Genomic DNA, 22,164 nt, shown 5'->3' with positions numbered 1-22,164 from the left:
ATGTCTGACTCAATTGGGGGAAAGCATTTAGAGAAAGGACTGAGGGATGGTTCTAGAGTTTGAGGCACTAGGGGAGCAGCCCAGCCTAGGTGGAATGTTGAGGGCAGGGATGGTGAGCAGGGAGAAGGCAAGAGAGAGCACTTTGAGGTACTGGAGGCTCCATGGAGGAGCAGTAGTGTCAGAAAGAGATGCATGAAAATCCACCCAAGATCAGCTTCTCTCAGCTTCTGTATTGCAAAGCTATGACCTAAGTCTTTTTAGGTGACCTGTGCCCCCAGGATGTAAATACCATCTCTGCCTCTTGTGGGCTGGCTGACTGAGCAAGTTCCATAGCCTCTGAGAGCTTTACTGGTAAAGCAGGAGTAATAATGTTTAGGTCATGATGTTTCAGTAACAAGTTCAGTGACATTTATAGTTCATAATAGATGCTCAATAAATAGTATTTCTTTTATGTTATTTTTTCAGACCCGTCTATCAGACTTCTCTGGCTCTCTGGCAGGAACCGCGTTTTCCTGACCACCAAGAGAGTGGCCCTCTTTTCAGTGAAGTGCAAAGAGAGTAATAGCATAGGTACAACAAAAGTATCAAGTTTTTCAGATTGGAAAAAACACAGGAGACAAGAAAATAGATGATACGTGTACCCCTGGAAATTTTCAATCACAGACGTTCCTTCAGACCAAGAGTTATACCAAGCCTTTTGGGTTTTGTAGAGGGGGTTGGAATGGACAATATTTTAATCCCTTGTTTATTTCAGAAGTGCTATATAAACATTCACATGCTTCAAAGTAGCTTCCTTTCTACTGTATTTTTCAGTTTTTTCTTAGAATCACCTCTTAATCCTAACCAAATGGAGAGGAGATAGAGTGCTAAAATACCCCATAGCATTTATCTATTGCTACATAAAAAATTACCCCAAAATCCAGCAACTTAAAACAACAATTTAGTATCTCACATGGTTCTGAAGGTTAGAAATCCAGGAGCAGCTTAGCCAGGTGGTTCTGGCTAGGGTTATTTCATGGATATCCATGTTGGCCGGGGCTGCACTCATATGAAGGGGTTGGAAAATTCACTTCCAAGCTAACTCACATGGCTGTAGAGGAGGCAGGGGTGGGGGGAGGAGGGGAGAGAGAGAGAGAGAGAGAAGATGGAAGTCATGGATGTATCGTATGACTTCCCCTTAGAAGTCAAATACCATCACTTCTGCCATATTTTGCTGTGGCAAACTGATAAAACCCTGATACAATGTGAGTGTGAGATCAGGAGGTGAGGATCACTGTTGTCATCTCGGAGGCTGGCTCCCACATATCTCTTTAGCTTCTCAACTAGAGAAACCAACTGTACGCATAGTCTGATAGAGCTGCAGGTTGAGAAGACCTATTCCATCCTATCCATCCACTAAGCACTGGAGAAATTTCTACTACTCACATGTTTGGTGATGATTTCTGATTTTTATTTCTAGATAAGGACTGTACTATTTTAAGTATTTATATATTTAAAATTAGAAATCTGTTCAAATTTATTCTGTCAGTCTTTTAACCTACATGTGTATATTAAGAGCATCAGAAGTTTTCAGGGCAATTATGGTATGTGGTACAATCAAGTTATATATGAAAGGCCAAGTATACACAGATGTAGAGGGACAGAATTGACCTGGGAATTTGGAGAAGGCTTCACAGAGGAGATGACTTTGATTTTTCTTTTAAAATATTAACAAGATTTTGCACAATTGACAGAGGCAAGATAGAAGATATATATTAGGAAAAAAAATGCTGAGTTTCAACAAGTTTTAGAAGACAGCATGCAAAGATAAACTTTGCAAAGCTCCAACACTAGGGGAAACTGTAATTCATTGAAACATACATATTTGATAAAAGTGTAAGCAAGGCAAAATATACCAAAATACATTTAACAAAAATGTAAGCAGTGCAATGAGAAATTCAGAACTCGGGGTAGTGATGACCTCTTGAAGGAATAGAGGAGCCAAAGTTTTGGGATCACAGAAACATCAGAGAGAGATTCAGTGATGCTGGTGATATCCAGATATTTTAGTAGGATTATAAATGTTCCATAACAATTTGTATGTATAAAATATTATATGATCATTTTTTAACATTCAGGGTATGTCAGCAGAGAAGACAGTATCTGAAAATGTATGGAAGGGTGAAGGAGCTTGGAATAAAATATAGACATAATTATGACAAAGAAATGACAAATAATTCATCATCCTTCATAATATACAGTTTAGTATTCTAACATTATACTGGAGTATACAAAGGAAAGGAGATTATAGATACAATTGAAAGCAACAAACTCAAAACTCAAAATCTTGCAAAAGAAGCAAGTACTATTTCTGTATTAAGAACCAAGAGACTGATTTCTCCTTTGTTGCCTGCTTGGTGATAAAATCAAGGCATATTACAATTAAGGATTTTGAATAATGTGAATTAATGATAAGTTACAGCAGCAGTTATTATTTTCATCATTCGGAAAGAGGTCCAGTGCATTTTAATTGTCTGAAGCTCGTCATGTGCCAACAACTTTTGTTCCTAGTGGAATTCAAATGACAGGGCAGTACTTTATTGAACAACTTACCCTTTTAAACTATTGTGAAGCTGCAAATAAGGTTTAATTACATTATTGCCTATCATCTGAAGAATGGTAATTACTTGGAGCCCTTGGCCAATGTTTCTGATTAAAAGTGCTGTAGAGTACTGAACAGGTCATAAGTTCATATCCTGGTCCTATTAATTTTCTTCTAAAGCCTTACTTTATTCCTGAGACAAGGAATGACTCCACCCTTGGAAATGATGCTTAGGAAAAATATGAATGATCTGAAGAGAACAGATACATGAAACAGAATGGCTTTGGCTGTTATGACCTCTTTGCTATTATGTCTGTGTTGTTTTTGTCTTTTTGTATTCCTCTTTCTAGCCAAAAAAGGAAAAAAAAAACTGAGACCAAGAGGCTATTTTCTTGTGAGAGGTTTGAAGTACCTTTAATAATTCAGCTAGGCTCCTAGCCAAAATTTTAGTTTTGACTGAAAGCAATATTTATCTGCATGAGAGTAAGACTGACTTCCTATGTGTTTAGGAACAGAGCAGGGTCTGTTTTTTCTAGTGAAGGGGACCTGATATGCAAGGAGGAGGGGATGAAGTTTGGAATTTTTTTTTTCCCTGTGAAGATGAAAACAAGATATAATCCCTGTAAGTCCACATCGGGACTTTCTGGCCAAGAAGTTGCATCAGTTTTGCTAAAAGAAGGCCAGGAGTTTCTGAAGCTATTTTCTGAGGCAGCACTGTCTTCTGACTGAGTTCAAGTGTGACTAGCTGTTCATGGTGAACTTGAATACCAATTCCTGAGTTTTCTGCTGTTCGTTAGACTGCCTGGGCTTCTTTTCCTCCTTTGTCTGCTTGATAAATCTTTGTTTTGCCATTCAGTCTGCTCTTGGTGAAAATATCCTTTCACTTAGCCCATTGATAGCATACTCCAGCCAAAATTGACCCATGTTTTCTGGGTGTAGCCATGCTCCGAAGCTATCCTTCTTCCACTTAACATGTTATTTAGGGTAGCAATAAGCCACATGGTTATCAGATTTGTATTTTAACTAAGGTGTCTCTGATTTGAAATTACAAAGATGTTCATTTTAGCATTGGGATTAGATGTTCCATATCTAAAAATGAATATAGCTTCTTTCCTTTCCAATCATCCTCTCACCTGTGAGTGCCCCCAAGGCACAATCCTTAGTAGTCTTCTCCCTAAATTACATACTTCGAAACACTGTCATAGTGTAACTCTTCCTGAATCACTTCCTCCTTCCTTCTGTTTTCTTTTTTTTTCTTCCTCCTATGACTATGATGTTCCCTAGACAACCCCCAGTAACCGTGCTCTATTAGTATTTTTACTCAGGTGGACCACAGGAAGTGCTGTCAATGGCTCATTTTTGCTATGCTAATGTCATACGAAGAGTCAGTCTCGTGATCTCATCTATTGCTCTGTGACAGACTACTCCAGAGTGGAAAAAATGTTGGTTATTCGCCTGGCTTTTGGGTTCAAAAAATAGTCTTCTGAAGGCAATTATCATAGTACATTATAAAAGCGGTTGGAAAGGAGTTTTCATAGAAATGATGCTTGAAATTACTAAATAGTTGCATTTGTGGCAAGTATTCATGTGAAATATTAGCCTTCATGTTCAATCACATTAAACTTTTCACTTAGAAACATAACCCTTAGAAATGTAACAGCCCCAGCTATTTGATACACCACGTTGTCCAACTAAATTTTTAGCATTAAAAATATAGATGTAGGACCACCTTTTTCTCCCATTATGCATATGGTTATGATGATCCAGGAGTGAACAAAATGTAGAAGTCATCAAAAGGGGGTTGATTGCATACAATCACACTAAATATCTCTGCAGAGTTTTTACTCAATAGATTTCACTGTACAAGTTTACCACAGGTGGAAATTTTCGATGATAAACAGCAGCTCTTAAGATAAATGTATTTTGTTCAGATTACGTATGAAAAGATTAGAACTGGTATTTATAGAGCGAGGACTATAATTCTAGTTAGTATGACTAATAGCCTATAGATTTTATTTTACATTATTGTGTTTCTATATTCTATGCTAGCAAAAAATTAAAGCTTTAGTCTAGGAGTCAGAATATCTTGAGTCCCAATCTCAGCTCTTTGCTGTTCCTGACAAGACTTGTGATCTTCATGCCTTAATTTACTCATCTGTGTAAAAGTAAGGACAGTATCTGCCCTTATTTTTTACTAAGTTGTTAGAATTATATTAAATGTGAGGCATACAAAAGTAAGATGTTTCACATTATGTGTTTCATAATTAGAAGAGTATTTTGACAGCAGTAGTATCAGTTTCCGATGCTGCTGCTCTTCAACTTTTATTCTTTGTTCTTCCCTTTTGGATTCTAAATCTCTGTGACTTTATCACCACCACCTCTTCCCTTGACCCTTTTTTGAAAGAAGGATATTGGATTTTTGCCAGTAGGACAGCCAGTGATGAAGCCATACAAATAGTTGAAGGAAAGAGTTCCTCCTATTTTTCTTGGGTAAAATGTTGATAATACCAAATTGTCCTTTACAATGCTGTATTTGGATATTAGTTACAATAACTTATTTTCTTCTTGTTCACACAGGAAATGACTTATTTCTTGTAGCAGTTCATGAACTGGGACATGCTCTGGGATTGGAGCATTCCAATGACCCCACTGCCATCATGGCCCCATTTTACCAGTACATGGAAACAGACAACTTCAAACTCCCTAATGATGATTTACAGGGCATCCAGAAGATATATGGTAGGTTACTACTGTTTCGATTTGCTTAATCCTGTAGTGAAGTCCAGAATTTCTGCTGTGTTTTCTTCTTGGAGATAGATGCTCTAAGTATAAGACAGATAACTACAGAAAAAGTATGTAGCTGGCCTACTGGCAAAATTATTCTATCAACTGAATTCTGTTGGCAAAGGTCCCAGGTATCTTAATGTATAGATTATGGGAACATGTTAAGCACCGATGAAATTTTCTTACTGAGTTTGGTTGAAAAACCTGCAGTTACGGCAAAGTTCTAATAAACTTTAGTTTTTAAAATTCAGGTAAAAATATGTAATAAATGAATGTAACAAAAAACCAGGGAAAATATAAGACTTTCATATATAAAATGCTGAGACTTTTCTACAAACTGACAGATTGACTCATAGTTTGTGAGATTTAATGTTAGGTATTTCCTAGACAAAACACTTTTGAAGGTCCACAAAATACCCTTATGTGATAGATGCAAGAAATTGACCCCAAAGTCATGTAATGATATATTGACCTAGAGTAAGAGTTAACAAACAAGGGAGTGAAATTAACAAGTGGTGAAGTTTATTAATACAGAGTACAAAACACATTTTTAGTATAGTAATGTCATTTTTATTCACTCAATGAATGCAAATTAAGAGAAAAGGGGAAAGACTATTATGCATATTAACTATAATCCTAACTTCCTCATACAACCATTGACCTTTATAGAGACACATAGTTGCAAAGAACTTGACATTTATAATTTACATATAGCAAATATGCCTTACTAAATTAATGAAGTGAGGCTTTTATTTTTATGATACAAAGACAAACATGTGTTATCTGTATGTTAATATCCAGTATCCAGAAGATGCCTTTTGTATTTTTAAGCAGCATAGTTTAAGTTCACTAATTCGTTTTTGCATTCATTAGTTTTTTTTTAACTTTAATAACTCAGTGGTAAGTATTCTCTCAGGGTTAAAATAGATTTGTAAAAAAAGGTCAATTTTTGTGCTGCTCTTTAGTTTGCTGGGATACCAAGAAGAGAGAAATGTCTGACTCAGTGCTAAATATCTCTTATGTTGAATTGAGCTATCCTATGTCTAAGTGTGTGTCATCAGAAATTCTTCTTAAGTGGTTCACTGAAAGAAGTCTCTTTCTCATGACCTCATGAATTAGTAGTCTAGACTGAAGGTCTGCAAAAGAATATTCTTCCCATACCTAAATATTAAGTGCAAACAGCTTTACATTTCTTTTTAAAAACATGAATCTCTTGAGAATGATGCTTTACATCTGTACCAAATTACATGTGTAAACTTTGGCTTGATTTAGAAGCCTCTTTTGAGAAATATTTCTTCACATTAATATTTTACTGGTGATATTTTAATCAATAGGTATTTTAGATTCACGACTTAAAGGAAACACTCTTCCAGCAATTTGTCAAAATATTTTATTAGAAGAAAACAGTGAAAATCAATAAAAGAGTATCAAATAGTTTTGACACATTTGGATAGAATAAACTTTACTTAGTTAACGTTTATCTTTTGGAAATATTTGCATAGAATCATTATCTATTGAAATCTAGGATTAACTTTGTTGGAGCTTACTTACATGGCTCCAGTATTCCTTTTCATTTATTTATTATTTATACACCACCTACTTCCAAAAAAGATCTGAAGGCAGCTGTCCCAAAAATAACTGTGGTGAAGCTATGAAAAATATTATTAAAAATTAACAAAGAAAACCTAGCTACCTGGATCCAGAATCTAGCATGATAAGGATGGTTTCAGATAGACTTGGCAATGTTCTTTTGGGTAAGATATTTTGTTTTTTTCAGAAAATATACGATCTTAAAGACCTCTTAGTTCACTTAGTCTGTGCCCTCTGCTGATAAGTGATTGTTCTCTGTAGCATATTTTCCAGCTCTATTCCAGTTTTAAGTGAGCCAAGCACTGTCCTCATATTTTCAAAAGGTCCACCTGACAAGATTCCTCCACCTACAAGACCTCTACCGACAGTGCCCCCACACCGCTCTATTCCTCCGGCTGACCCAAGGAAAAATGACAGGCCAAAACCTCCTCGGCCTCCAACCGGCAGACCCTCCTATCCCGGAGCCAAACCCAACATCTGTGATGGGAACTTTAACACTCTAGCTATTCTTCGCCGTGAGATGTTTGTTTTCAAGGTAGGAGACTGTGATTTTTTTTTTTTTTTTAACAGTAGATCAAGTGTCTAGTGTTGCTTTAGAAAACAAGTTCTCATTCATTCTAAGACTACCTTCCCAGCCCTCTCACAGTTAGAAAGTTCAAAAAAAGCATTTTAAAAAATAAATGCACAAATGGGCTTAAATGTCTAGCAGAAGATTGCTGTAACGTTCTATTTTGGGAATGCATTCATGTCAGCAGAAGCTAAAATGCCTAAAATGTGAGGGTAAAAAAAATGCTGCATGTTATGAAGAGATAAAATAGCATAATTTGAATCATGAATAGGAACTAATAGGGATGATTTGCTTGGGAGCTTAGCCACTTCCAGGCATACTGCAGCTATTGTATCTTTGGTTTACATATCTTTATGAGATCCCTGTAATTTCATTTGACCACTAAAGCGTTGTTTTACAGGAAGAGCATTGATCATTTTGTTTGGGGTCCACGGGTAGCCATTTGAGTTAAATCTCCTCTATGAGGCTATCATTTGGCTTTACATATGAATGTTATTGTTTTGATATTGTTAGGCAGTTATATGTAACTAATTTATATTATTTTTTTAAAAGGCTACAAGCTGAAACTAATTTTACATTTGCAAAAATACTTGTAATGTTGGGGTCTCAGAAAATAACACTAATGAACAGTATATCAAAAGTAAATTATGTGATATTGGAAGGTGAATATAATACTGAAAAATAGTTTTCCCCTCAGTATTTGTAAGCCAGTCTTAAAGATTAAGAAAGTAAGTTTGTATGTTGGCAGTAGAGTATTAAAAGAGCCACATTTTGCCAATATTATTTATTTTAAAATAAAACAATGAGCTCTCAGTTTTGGTGGACATAAATCAATAAATAATCCAATGCTGTTCTACTTACATACTGTCTATGTAATTTTCTGTCTACCAGAAGCTATCATTTAAAAATACAGATTTCATATAATTTTAACTAAAATACTCTATTTTCTTTATTGAAAAATAAGATCTGGATTTGATATAATATACATAAAAGCATTATGCTTTCCAGGAAAAAAATCAGTGTGTTTCTTCAAGCACATGAATAGATTTTTGAATTCTATAAATGCCCTGTAATACGTAATTTGATATTGCCATTCTATTTCAAGTAGTTTAATAAACTTAGATTCAAAGAGTAAAGAAAATCTTACTTTTGTTACTCATTGTGTTACTCTGTGTTACTCATATTGTTACTCATTGTGGCTAAGCCCACAGCAACTAGTTGAAATGAACTCAAAGTGCAACCTTTTGTTTATTCTACAAAGACACCTGATGAAAACTGAAGGGCTGGCAGAATTTCAACATTGCAGGCTTTATACCTTGATATCATAATAATAACACCAAAGCATCAACCTTATCTGAGAATATGATGTGAAATTGACTCTGGGTACATTATTTTTTCATTATTCCTGTCTGTCTAAGTAGGTTGCTGATTTCAGAGGAGCCTGGTGTCTTCATATCTAGTGATCGCTTTCAACAGCCTCTTTGCTGCACATTGTAAAAGTTTAGTAAGTGCTGTTGACTAACAAAATAAGGTCCTGTGATCACTGGTTCCTGAAATCAGGAACTGATAAAAAGTGCATGGATCAGACTCTCAAGTAGAATGCAATAGCTGCTATTTTCAATATCAAAACAGGTATATAAAAAATATGAGTAAGGCCTGCTTCCCTAAACTCTGAGGTTATCTTGAATTCCTTTATCAAAATCCCTGACAGGACAGAGTTTCTAAAATTGCCCAATTTTCATTTTGTCAGTAATTCCAGGAATTATTGCTTTCTTTCTAAGAGTAATTTCTCTGGAAGTTAACATCTTCTAATAGGCATTTTGTTCTTTGTAATATCCATTTGCCTAGTGAACGTTTTGTCACATAATTTCATACTTTTTGTTTTTATCTCATCTTTGATAGAATGTATCTGTGTGTCCAGTGTACTTTCCTAGGCATCAAGAATGTGTGAGTAGAAACTAGCATCCCTGTCTGCAGAGCTCATATTTCAGGAATGAAGACAAACTTGAACATTAATACTTTTAATACATAAGAGTAAAAGCAATGACACTGAAACAAAGAGAAAGTACTGAAGTCTAATCAAACAAGAAATTTTACTGAGATTGGAGTTGTAATGAATTTTGAGACAAAATTTCTAGGCACGTTAAAGAAGTGGGTGGTACAGCAATAAGTTTGCGTGTGGAGGGAGAAAAAACAGACATGTTACTATCTAGTATAAAGTGATAATCTTGTAATTCAGACATATGCAACAGTGGATAGATGTAAAGAAAGCATGATTGAATGATATCTGGCTCTTAGTTATTAGTTGTCACAGATTGGATAACCATTATGTGTCTCTGACCTCATAAAAACAATGAAAGATGGATAACATTCTGTTTTACAAATTTAAAAAGCTGAAAATCAGAAAAGTGTTTTTGAAACACTTCTAAGAGGTAGTCAGTAGCTGAACACAGATCTACTTGATTCCAAAATCTATGTTTTCCCCACTAAACTTTTTGCTTTGTTACCTGAAATAATTGAGAAAAGTTTCAAAAGAAAAGTAGACTTGCAACTATATTTTGAAATGGTAAGTATTCAAGAAATATTTGTTGCTCTCATACTGTAGGCTAGATATTATTTTAGGCACTGGCTATGTAGCAGTGAACAAAATAGGCTACACTTGGTTTTCTTGCAAATTACATTCTAGTCTTCAAGGTGGACACGTGGGTGAAAGGCTTCACACAGATGTTCTGCTTGTGAATGTCACAGAAGGATATGAGAACGCTTACATATGACAGAGCCTGGAATTCTGTTGTTCAGTGCCAATGACTACTGATTGGTCTCCTGATTTCTCCTCTATACTTACTTAGTCTAGACTGCCTTTACTTCTAAATTAATGTCATTATCCCATATCTGATCTTTCTGCCGTTTCAACATTTCTTCAATATACACATCATTATTTTTCATATTCTGCTCCTTATTGACTGTCTCTTCAAATATTTTTAGTATTGCTCATTGTTTGATCTCACTCTTATTAGTATAAGTTGATTTTCTACTTTTGTTTATTACAAACTCTATACAATTTAGAAGCATCTTCATCTCATCAACCCTTGCCCATCAACACTTATTTTCTCCTAAATTTTAATGTCCAGGGGTAGCTTCTTGAATCCTGCCTATCCAAATGTTCCCTCCTCAGCATCTTCCTGATGTCCCATCTTCTCTGATTGATTCTCTCTAGTGATTTTTATATTTACTCTCTATATTCAATTAGCATGTTATTAATTTCTGTCTTCTGTAATTATTTCTTATTGAAGTGTGTTCCTCAACAAGATTTTTACTTCTCCAGAGCAGAAATTGGTTCACGTGACCTTCATAGTGCTCAGTGCTAATGAATAGGGATGTCATTGTAAGAATTGCATAATCAAACTGTGGCCAATATTATTTTTATACGATGATAGTCAGCCTAAATGAAATCTCTGAAGCATTTTATTTTGGTAAGTTGTTATTCCTTGCCCAAAGATTTCAATGAGTATTATTTACGTAAATTCTATATGTGTGATTTTTAAGCCAAAAATAAAAAAAATCTAGATGTAAGCAAAAGGTACTATCATCAGGTAATTTTGTTTTCTTGTAAGAAGTCTTTCTTTATAATAGGACTTTCAGCTTAATGCTTTTTGGTTGTGAGCTTCTTCTCAGAGGATTTGATTTACATTGTACTTTCCAGGCATCCATTTATTTAAAGTGAGTTCACCTAGATATGTGTTTCTGTAGGAGGTGGGATATGTATTTACATACATACATACACACAGACACACACACACACACACACACACACACACACACACACACCCTTCTGTCCTTATGCATGAAAAATTTAAGCCATTCAGCTTTATAATCTTTAGAGAATGTAAACCACCTAATCCAAGGAAATGAGAATCAAAACAAAATGCCAAAGAAGAGAGAAACAAAATAACAATAACAAAAGAAGCTTTGTCCTTACCCTAGAAAAGGTGATTTTAATACTACTCCTTGAAGAGTGTAAGCTGTTGTAACTAAGCTGGCAACAGCAAGATCTGATTGTTTAAATGAATACTCTCAAAGCACCTTTGGACTACAAGATAAGAACATTGAATATTTTAGTTATTTTGTTGTGTAAAAAAAGCAGAAGGCAAGAATTAGCCAAAGTTGTACAGAACATATTTCAGTACACAATATTTCACTATGTATGAATGAATGCATATAGTGGTAACTATATTCTTTTGAAGCTGGAAATAGGAAAAATTGTATACAGCACCAGGACTTCCTTTAGTGTCAAAAAAGAAAGGATAGTTGCCTTTCATTACTGACCAGTTCTTTAAGAGGAGTAAGCAAAAGCTAGTACTTTACACTAGAACTAGAAAGGTTAATTTGAAGAGGCAAAGCTATCATGGAACAGTATTCAAAGAAGTATAGTAAATGTCTTTCCAGTTAATCTAGAAGAGCAAGTCTCATGGCTCTGAGTCAGGAAGGAATTTCATCATTTACCCAAAAAATATCAAGTCAAAGCAGATATCATTTGTTTTTTTCCTTTGTCTAATTCTTATCTGTTCATTTATCACACACTGTTTATTCTTAGATATGACCATCTTCATTTATGACCACCTTGTTTATTCTACCGAAGAATCATAGTCAAGTAAATACAGAGTATGGTTCAATTTCATTTGCCAAGGTGGTTTGGTTTCATAAACATCACATAACATCTTAATTATTGTAGTATCCCCCAAATTGTTTTTTTGCTTCCTCCCTTGCCACCTCCTTTCAGTCTGTTGTCAATACTGCATACTGAATGACATTGTAAAACAATGCATCAAATCATACCACTGCACTGCTAAAAACTGTTCAATACCTGTCTTGAATAAAAGCCAAAGTTATTTCAGTTGCTCACAAGGCTACATGATCCGCCCATTTCCCCATACCTCTCTGATCTTACCTCCTCTATCTTATTTTGCTCATTTTTACTCACAGGACTCCAGCCACACTTCCCCTACCAGTTGTTTCTGGAACGTTTCAAACACTCGTGGCTCTACAGGCCTTTCCCTGTCAGTACCAAATATTCGCTTATTTTCCAGATTTCTACTGCAGTATGTAGAGCAGCAGAAGGCTTTCATCAATCTCTATTTCTGTCCAGACTGTCGTTTCACAGGTCTACATTGGTCTAGATATATGAAAAGGAACTGCAATATGTGTAGAATTTCAAAAACGTTAACTATGGATTATATGTATTTTGGCATCTTGTAACCCTATATAGTGGGATGGATTTTTCTCTTACCCTTAGAAAAATTCTCTCCCAACTCTCAATTTAGTGGTACAACTTATTCCTGTTGCATAGTTGTATGTCTTTCTTTACATTTGTATAAGATCATCCTTAAACTCTTTGACATTAAAGATAGACTTCGAGTCAGATCCCATTTGCTGTATGCTCCACACAAAGACTGTAGCTATCTTATTCTATGCTGAATTGCACTGTGTCCTGAACATAGTAGACAAATATTTGCTAAGTATATCTGATCTTACTTTCCTTATTTGCATAATGGCTAATAAACTCCATCACAGATGTATTGGAAGCTCAGGAAATGGTAGCTTTTATGTAGAAAAGCAGACTTAGCATTTTTAACTTTTCAGCATATTAATTAACTCAAATTCTGATACTATTTGAAATTATTTTTTAAATAACATTTAGCTGAATAAAAATTATAGTATATGGCCATAATTCTCATGATAGAAAGGAGGTGAATGAAACAGTTTGTTGTTATTATTCATATCATATCACTTTACTCAATGGAATGATGAAAAACTATTTTGTTGGCAGAGAGTCCGAAAAGTGTTTTACAAACAAAACAATACTTACAGAAATCACACAGCACAGGGTAATCGAAAATTACTTTCAGTCACAGCTTAATTCCATACTGCCAGGAAGTGTCCTGATAATATTAATAGCACGTTGTAATTGGGTCTAGATTCACATAAGACCAAAGGGAGCAATCGCCAAGACATTGAAAGCAGAGAATTAAATAAAATTTTCCTGCAGTACAAAATCATAGCCTTTTAAATATTTTAATGCACATTTTAGGAAGCAACTGCAACTGTATGTAATACTGCATTTTAATGTCAATATTAATTTATTTTTAAAATATTTGTATTTACAATAATGCTTTAAAATTTCTCCTTGAAATCTTTAAATGTTTTAATTGACATTTCCTGGCTTCTTAGCTATTAAAGGCAAGTATTAGTAAGAATGGACTCAGTCACCTGAGTTTCCAGTTTTCTTTTCAGTCACTTAGTTTTTGGGTGAGTTTAAATATTTTGAGCATATATTTGGATACTTGTTTTGGATTCAATAAAATTATTTTCAATGGTATAAAGCAATGTTTAATATATGCTTTATTTGGAATTTTGGATATATTTTATTATGTACATTTTATTTTGGTAAAATTCCAAATAAGGCATATACAAAATATACATATTTTGGAATTTAGTATATATTTTATTATGTACATTTTATTTTGGTATAAATTTAGAATATAGGCAAGACAATTCCCTATAATCATGCAACAATGTTTTCTGAAATTATATTAATTGTGGTTCAATTTAAAAACCCTTTTACTCCATAGCAACATTATACAAGTCTTTTCCATGTTAAAAATGCCTGTTTTTCCATCTGTGTTTTATATATGTTATAATTTATCTTTTTTGTATTGACATTTTTGCATAGAAAGTGACTTATATTCACAATTCATGCTTCAAAATGCTTTTACATTAATTCAAGATAAATAAGCAAAGTTTCCTTTCAAGATTTATAGTGCACATGGAAAGTATTTTATTTTAGGAACTTTGAAAAAATAACACTTTTCTGATTTTTTCTTTCAAATTTGGCATTTGTGAATGTGCCACTGTTGACCTCTTACATTTCTCTAAAGCAAAAATTAGACTTTATTCTTGGTATTCCCTTTTTAAACTTTTAGTTAACTATGTTGTAATTATCATTGTGCTTTGTGGATTATGTGAAGTTATTTAAACATTCACCCAGGTCTTCACAATCTCTTAAAAGCATTTATTTATTTTGTCTTTCACAAGATGGTCTTACAAGTATAAATCTTTAAAATAAAATAGGTGTGAAAGCTGTAATTATTTGCAAATTATGTGATAATCTACCTGAAAAAGTCCATGAAAATCAACAGAAAAAATTAAAACTATTAACACTGTTAAGAAAGACTCCCTAAACCATAGAAAAAAATAAAATATAACTTATCTAATAACTATATAGACTATATAAATGAAAATATTTTTGACACAAATGAATAACTCATTGGATTACACTTAACTAGAAGAACCTGGCACATTCATAACATTCAATAAATATATATTTAATAAACAATCTTTTTACTTCTAACTCTGTCTTCCCTGCATTTAACCTTCATGAGAGAAGTTCTTGATTGTCTTGTTCATCTATTCCCAATGCTTAGAAGAGTATTTACAATTAGCACTTCATAATCATTTCTCAATTAAGTGGATCTAATATACAGTATCTATAAACAAAAGCAACAACAGACTTTACAACACACAATTTTACTTTACAATACACAACTTTAATGATGGAAATCTAAAAGAATTGAATAAATGGAGAGATTTACCAAGTGCTTGAATGGAAAAAACTTAATATTGGAAAAGCATTACTCTCCCACATTATTCTACAAAGCAAAAATTATTCCAATCATAAGTTCAATGGAATTAGGGAATGGAAACCTTACACTTTAAGATTCTAACTTACATGTAAAAGGACAGTAATTGACAGTTTTATGAATAGTGTTATGGACAGGATAGTAATTGTTAAGTCTTATGCCAAACTTTCAATCCCAGGTCTATCAATCACCACTCCCTACATACCACAATTGATTTTTCAGTCCTTAGTTTTTCAGCATGGATGCTGCACCTCCAGATATTCCATATTATATAAAGAAGAAAAAAGGTTAAAATTGAAACATACAGTAATCATGTCAGGGCAAATAGACAAATGCTTAGTGTCCTTACTATGACTGGGCTATGTTACCCTCCTAGATAAAAAGATGCCTGGGTGAGCAGGAATGTTAAATTGTGCAAATTGCTCTCTCAGACAACATCAAGAATTTATTAGCAGGAAAAAAAGAGGGAGTAGATATTGGTTAGATAGCTAGCCATTTCTCCAACACTTTCTAAAGCTTATTTCTTTATGAAGAGAGTTGCTGATTTTTATGTGTTAATTGTGTGACCAGTGAACTTATAGAATTCTTCATTATTTTTAATATTTTTTCACCTGGCATTCAGGAATGTTTTTCAGTTTAAATCTTTATACTTCATCTAGAATTTACTTTGGTATAAGGTACAAACAGGGATTTTAATTTTTGCCCAAATTATTAACCTAGCTTTATCCTATTTTTTATTATTGATAAAAGTTGCATATTCCACCCACATATATTGGAATAATAATATAGATAACACCTATTAAGCACCTAATACAATTTTACGATATGCTTTACATGGATTATCATATTTATATTTGACATCATATGAGAAAGAGAGACATTAAAGTTAATTAGTTTCCATATATCAAGCTATGGACAGCTTACCTCTGCATTCCTTGTTTTTATTCTTAATAGTTTTTAGTTTTACTCAACAAGTGTATTTGTATTTTTTGTTAAATGCAGATGAATTTCTCCTAATTAACACCAAAATATATAAAAAGAAACAATCTCAACACAATAGCAATATAAAATAAAACATCTAGGGCTACACTTATAAAGAAATGTGCAGAACTTCCATGAATAAAAGTTAGAAATTTATTGTAGCACCAAAATACGATTTTGATAAATAGAAAGATGTATCCTATTCTTGATTAAAAGATTCACTCTAACAAAAATTTTGATTCTTTGTATCCATCCTTAAATTCAGTCTGATTCCAATACTCAGGAGAAAATATAATATGAAATATTCAAAATCTTAAAGAATAACAAAATATCTAATTTTAAAGATAAAAATAGAGAAGTAATGAAAAGAATTTCCATGTATTTGAATGAAATATATAGTATTGTAAAAAATTACTTTCCCCTGATTATTCTAAAAATTAAAAGTAATTCCACTGAAAGTCCCCAGACATGAGTAAATGAAAATTATGATATTCATTTATAAGAAGACTTGATAAAATTAAAATGGCTAATAAAAATAGCAACTTAGTTTTTAACCAGGTAACATAAAAGATTATATAGAAAAATGTAAATGTATAAAAATACAAAAGACTGTACTACTGGATTTTAAAACTTACTGTTATGCAAATTTATTTAAAATTGGATGACATGTAGAGATTACTAGATCAGACAAATGAGCAGAACAGAGTCAGGGAAAAAAATCTAAGCAAATTCCAAGGTGGATCAACTATTTAAAATGGAAATATTAAACCATGAAACTTGCAAAATCTTTTGTATTTTGATTATGTGTATATATACTTTGAAATTGAGTTGTTTCTAAGTAAGGTGCAGGATTAAAAAGCTATTTGTAATACCTTGACAGATTTAATAAGATTTAATATAGACATTTCTAGATGGCTGAAAATATTTATGAATCAACTTGAAAAGCAATACACATATAGGAAGTATTACTTTTAAAAATTATAATGGGCTTATAAATGAAAAAAAGGAAATACACCCAGTTGAAAAATTACATGACGATAAAGAAATGCATATACATTTTAAGGAATAACAAGTAACTCATACATACTTATAGAAGTATATGCAAATTAAAAATACAGTGAGTTTTTTTTAATTCATTATTCTGACAAAGGTCAAAGCTTAATAGTATCTTACATTTGTGAGAATGTGGGGAACTAGCACTGTCGTTCTGTTAATATGAGTATACATTTTTACTACCTTTCAGAAAAATGTTTGATCACCAGGAATCTTTGCCTGGGAAAGGTTTTTTGAAGATTTACTCTCAAAAGCTCCCAAAGGCTGTGTACATAAACAGTCATTTCAGCATTGTTGACAGAAAACTGGAAACAATGTAAATGTCCAGCAAGAGGAACTTAGCCTTAGACATATCTTAGCCAATGTAATACAATGTTGCTATTTTTAAAGAATGAGGTTGAATCTCCAAGATATATATTTTTAAAGCGAGGTGCAGAGCAATTTTTAAACCGTGCCATTTAAGAGGGAGGAGTTGGGGAACACATACGTATACCCAGATTCCTATGTATACCCAGATACACATTCATACCCAGATACAAATTATCCCTAAAAGGGATACAAGAAACTGAAAACACTGAGTGTCTCTGGGATGATGATGTATGTAGCCAGAGGTAGGAGAGAAAGTGAAATCTACAGTTTAGGTGATTTTAATCTGTAACTATAAATACATATATATACATAACATGTAAATATATATACACATGTATATATATGCATGTGTGTGGATATATATTTGCATATATACAAATAGATTTATAAATAAAAAATTCTCAAAGGACTAATACTGTAATGTTAAGAACAGTTATCTCTGGATGATAAAATTAAAGATTATTTTTAATATTTTATTCTTTTTTGTCATGGAGTTTTATTTTTCACTGAACATTTAATCAAAGAAAATGTGTTGTTTTTAATGTTGTCTTTAATAGCAGAGATTTATTTTAATGATGCATCTGTGTCTTTAATCTTTCTTTTGTCTAGAATACTATCGTTGGCATTAATAGAAACACTTTTACATATTCTAGAATTAGGCTCTTCCCCTTGAAAACAAGAATGTTTTTGAGAATCTGAAAAGTGTTTTCTCAAGTATTCACTTTTCCCCTCCACCATGAATGAGGAAAGTGACAGGGAGATGGTGGGGCAACCAATTTTCCCTAGAACTTATTTGCTTGACATTTGGTTCCAAATTTTTCTGTTTCCATCACTGTGCTTCTTCAGCTACTTTGCAGTTTTGGAACATTATATTGTGTTTGTTTACGTGTCTATTTTAAAGAAACTATAGATAGTATGAATAGCAAATGAGTCAAATTTTAAAGGTGATTTTGAATTTAAACTACAGCAATACTATGTGTTACAACAAACAGGAGAATGTGCATAGTTTTCCAATTACTAACCCCATGTATGGTAATTCATCCACAAAATAATAAAGTAAAAATTAAAATGAACAAAGATATCTACTGCACCTTTTTGGCCAGTAGGAAAAAATTTTTCAAGCAAACCCAGATTATCCAGTAATATGGTAGTGGTATAGCAAATAATAATAGTCATGAGTTGCCTAATGATAGCTAAGGTTAAAAAAAAAAAAAAGATGAGATAAAAGATAAAAAATGGTACACCTATGTAGTGCACTTGCCATGAGTGGAGCCTGCAGACTGGAAATTCCTTTGGATGCATCAGTGAGTAAATGATGACTGAAAGTGAAGGCCTAGGATATTCCTGTACACTACTGTCGACTTCATAAGTATTTTATACTTAGGCTACACTAAATTTATAGTTTTTAAAATAATGAATTAACCTTAGCTTACTGTAACTTCTTTACTTCTATAAGCTTTTTTATTGAAAATGTTTTGTGTTTTTTGGATTTTTTTTTTTCTTTTCAAACTGTTTTGTTAAAAACTAAGACACAAACACTCACATTAGCTTAGGCTTACATAGTGTCAGGATTATCCTTATCACTGTCTTCTACCTCCACATCTTGTCCCCTTCAGTGGAATACCTCCTGAAGGACCTTTCTGAGGCTGTTTTATAGTTAACTTTTTCTTTTATAAGTAGTTCACTCTGAAATAATGATAAAACGTGTAATATGGTAAGTATATAAAAATTATTAACATAGTCATTTATTATGATCAAGTGTTACGTACTGCACTTCATTGTATGTGCTATAATTTTACATGACTGGCAGCGCAATAGGTTTGTTGACACTAGCATCGCCATAAACACATGAGTAATGCGTTGCACTATGACGTTGTGATGGCTACAACATCACTAGGCAATTGGAATTTTTTAGCCTCATTATAACCACCTGTCTTGTAGGCGGTACATCATTAACTGAAGCATTATTATGCACTGGCTGTACACCAACTCAATGGAATAGAACGAAAATAATTTGAAACATTAATTATGAAGAATATATGAAACAATGAGACATGATTATCATGTATAAACAAATAAAATATTAAAATATAAAATTTTATGTCACGAATTTTATTATTAAAATACATGCATTGACAAGGCATAGAAAAGATAGACAAATCTTAGAGTGAAGGAATTGTGAGTAGGTTTTTAAAATATGTACTATTGTAATAATGTTACATATATGTTTAGTAGCTCAAAATATAGTGATATAAAAGAAGCTTTATAAATGTGAAGACTGTAATATATTAAGTGATGGTGAAGCCATACCAATTTTTAAAAATAAAATAGGCAAAACCTTTTAAAATATTCATTGGAATTTTTCCTTAGACTGACTAAATGTCCTTGGACAATATTATGATGACAAGTTTCAATAATATAATTTAGCCTGGCTAGCAAAAGTGTCCAATTAGGTAAGAATCCATGCCCACTATGCATTAATCTCAAGTGGAAATAGCCTTATGTAAATCAAGCTAACCACTTATTTTGTTTATGTAACAGTTTTGCTGTTTTGTAGGCACTATGGTGAGAACTGATTCTGTTCATTATAGAAATACTTTAAAATCATGCAAAGTGACAAGGTATTTGGCAATTAATTCAGAGAGTTTTGTTAAATTATGTCATTTGAGAGCTGTCATATAGCAAAGTTTGTCAGCTCAACAAACAGTAATAAATTATTAGCTATAAAAGGCAGTTAGCACAGGGCCTGGGACAAAACAGATCTCAAGGAATTTCAGCAACTGAAGTTATGGTTGTAGAAGTTGATGATGGTTGTGTTATTATTACTACTACTATTAGTATTGTGCAAAGCACTCTACTGACCTGAAAGTGATTGCAAAGGAGTCTATGACAACATTCCTTACTCTCAGGAAGCTTATAACTACTGTAATCTTTTATTCATTCGCTTTTATTCTTTAATTTAAGGAAGTTTTATCCAGCTACCAAGTAATAGCTAGACATTAGGAATAAAATGATGACCAAGCCACTCTTATTCTTTCCCTCAGGAAGAAATAGTTTAGCAAAGTACCAGTAACTAGATCATCACAATGCATTGTTATGTTCTGTAATATGCAAATGTACAAAGTACAGTGGGAGCACTTAGGAGGACCACATATATTGGGAAAGAGTTTTTGTGAAGGGATGTAATCTGCATGTGCGGGTGTAAAGTTAGCCAAGACTGGAGGTACGAAGGGATATGGTGCACTGGGAAAGGAATGTAGCTTACTATAGAAATCAAGGCAAGGAAATCGAGAGATGAAGATGCAAAGTCTCAAACAGAACTACTTCATGAAGAATATTATATGCCATGTTGAGAACTTGAAGCTTTATTCCACTGGCCAGGTTAACTGGCCAACAGAATAGACTAAGAATGACTTGGTGGGAACAGAATGTAGGGGACCAAGCTAATGAGAAGTGTTGAGCAAAAGACAGTTCCTCGGGGTGGAACTGGTAAGAACAGAGTCCCATTCCTAAAAGGCAAGAGTGAAGACAACTAGCAAAAAAGAGATTTGGGCAAGTGGACTATGGTATTATAAAATATGTATTTGGTCTTGGACCCTGGCATACAATTTTTAAAAGCCTTGGAATCTTCAAAGTGATATCTTTTTTTATGTGAATGAGTTGACTGACAGCTGGCAGCCCCTACCTAGGTAGTTTCAGGATGGGGGCTGGCCACTGGAAAGAAGGGGACAAGAGTAGAGGGTTAAGACTTTCAGCCCCACTCCTTAACCTCAGGGGACGGGAGAGGGACTGAAGGTTAATTTTATGGCCAGTGGTTGAATCAATCATGCTTACATAATGAAGCCACCATAAAAACCCAAATGGACAGGATTTGGAGAGCTTCCAGATAGCAGAACACATGGAGGTTCCTGAAGGGTGGCATGCCCAGGGAGGAAATAGGAGCTCCGCCCCGCTCTCCCCATACCTCAGTCTGTGCACTCTTCATCTTTGTCATATCCTTTGTAATAAACTGGTAAATGTATGTGTTTCTCTGAGTTCTGTGTGACACGTCTGTAAATTAATCAAACCCAAAGGGGATCGGATAGTTGAAACCTAACTTGAGGCCAGTTGGTCAGAAGTTCTGTGGGCCCAGAGTAGCCACTGCTTGTCTGATGAGGGAGGGAGGCAGTTTTGGGGACTTAGTCCCCAGCCTTGGATTGAAGGACACTCAGCTGATATCCAGTGCAGAATTGATCACACATGCCTTATACATATATCACTTATTTCAACTTATCACTTATTTCTAAGGACAAAAATGGTTTTATCGTAATATAGGAAAATTTATTTTGCTATAATTATGGCAGTTTAGGCAAATAACTCAGTGTAAAAAAAATGGTTTTATCGTAATATAGGAAAATTTATTTTGCTATAATTATGGCAGTTTAGGCAAATAACTCAGTGTAAAAAAATCTACATATATATCATTCATAGAATGGGAACAAAATAATGATCATATAGTTTTATCAACATATAAACATTTTTGCAAGTTTAGCCATAATTTT

At 33.5% G+C, this 22,164-nt stretch overlaps 1 protein-coding gene across 2 annotated transcripts in view; it reads left to right on the top strand.

The window, feature by feature from the left end:
* MMP16 (matrix metallopeptidase 16) overlaps positions 1-22,164 on the top strand; it is a 286,190-nt gene that overhangs the window by 197,443 nt on the left and 66,583 nt on the right. For both annotated transcript variants that reach the window (XM_024251330.3, XM_054518653.2), the window contains exons 5-6: positions 5,159-5,320; positions 7,279-7,490. In XM_024251330.3, coding sequence (XP_024107098.2) covers positions 5,159-5,320; positions 7,279-7,490 — 374 coding nt within the window. The remainder of the gene's footprint in view (positions 1-5,158; positions 5,321-7,278; positions 7,491-22,164) is intronic.

Source organism: Pongo abelii, chromosome 7 (genome assembly GCF_028885655.2).
Source record: "Pongo abelii isolate AG06213 chromosome 7, NHGRI_mPonAbe1-v2.0_pri, whole genome shotgun sequence".
Taxonomy (NCBI): Eukaryota; Metazoa; Chordata; class Mammalia; order Primates; family Hominidae; genus Pongo; species Pongo abelii.
This window is presented reverse-complemented; position numbering and strand designations above follow the sequence as displayed.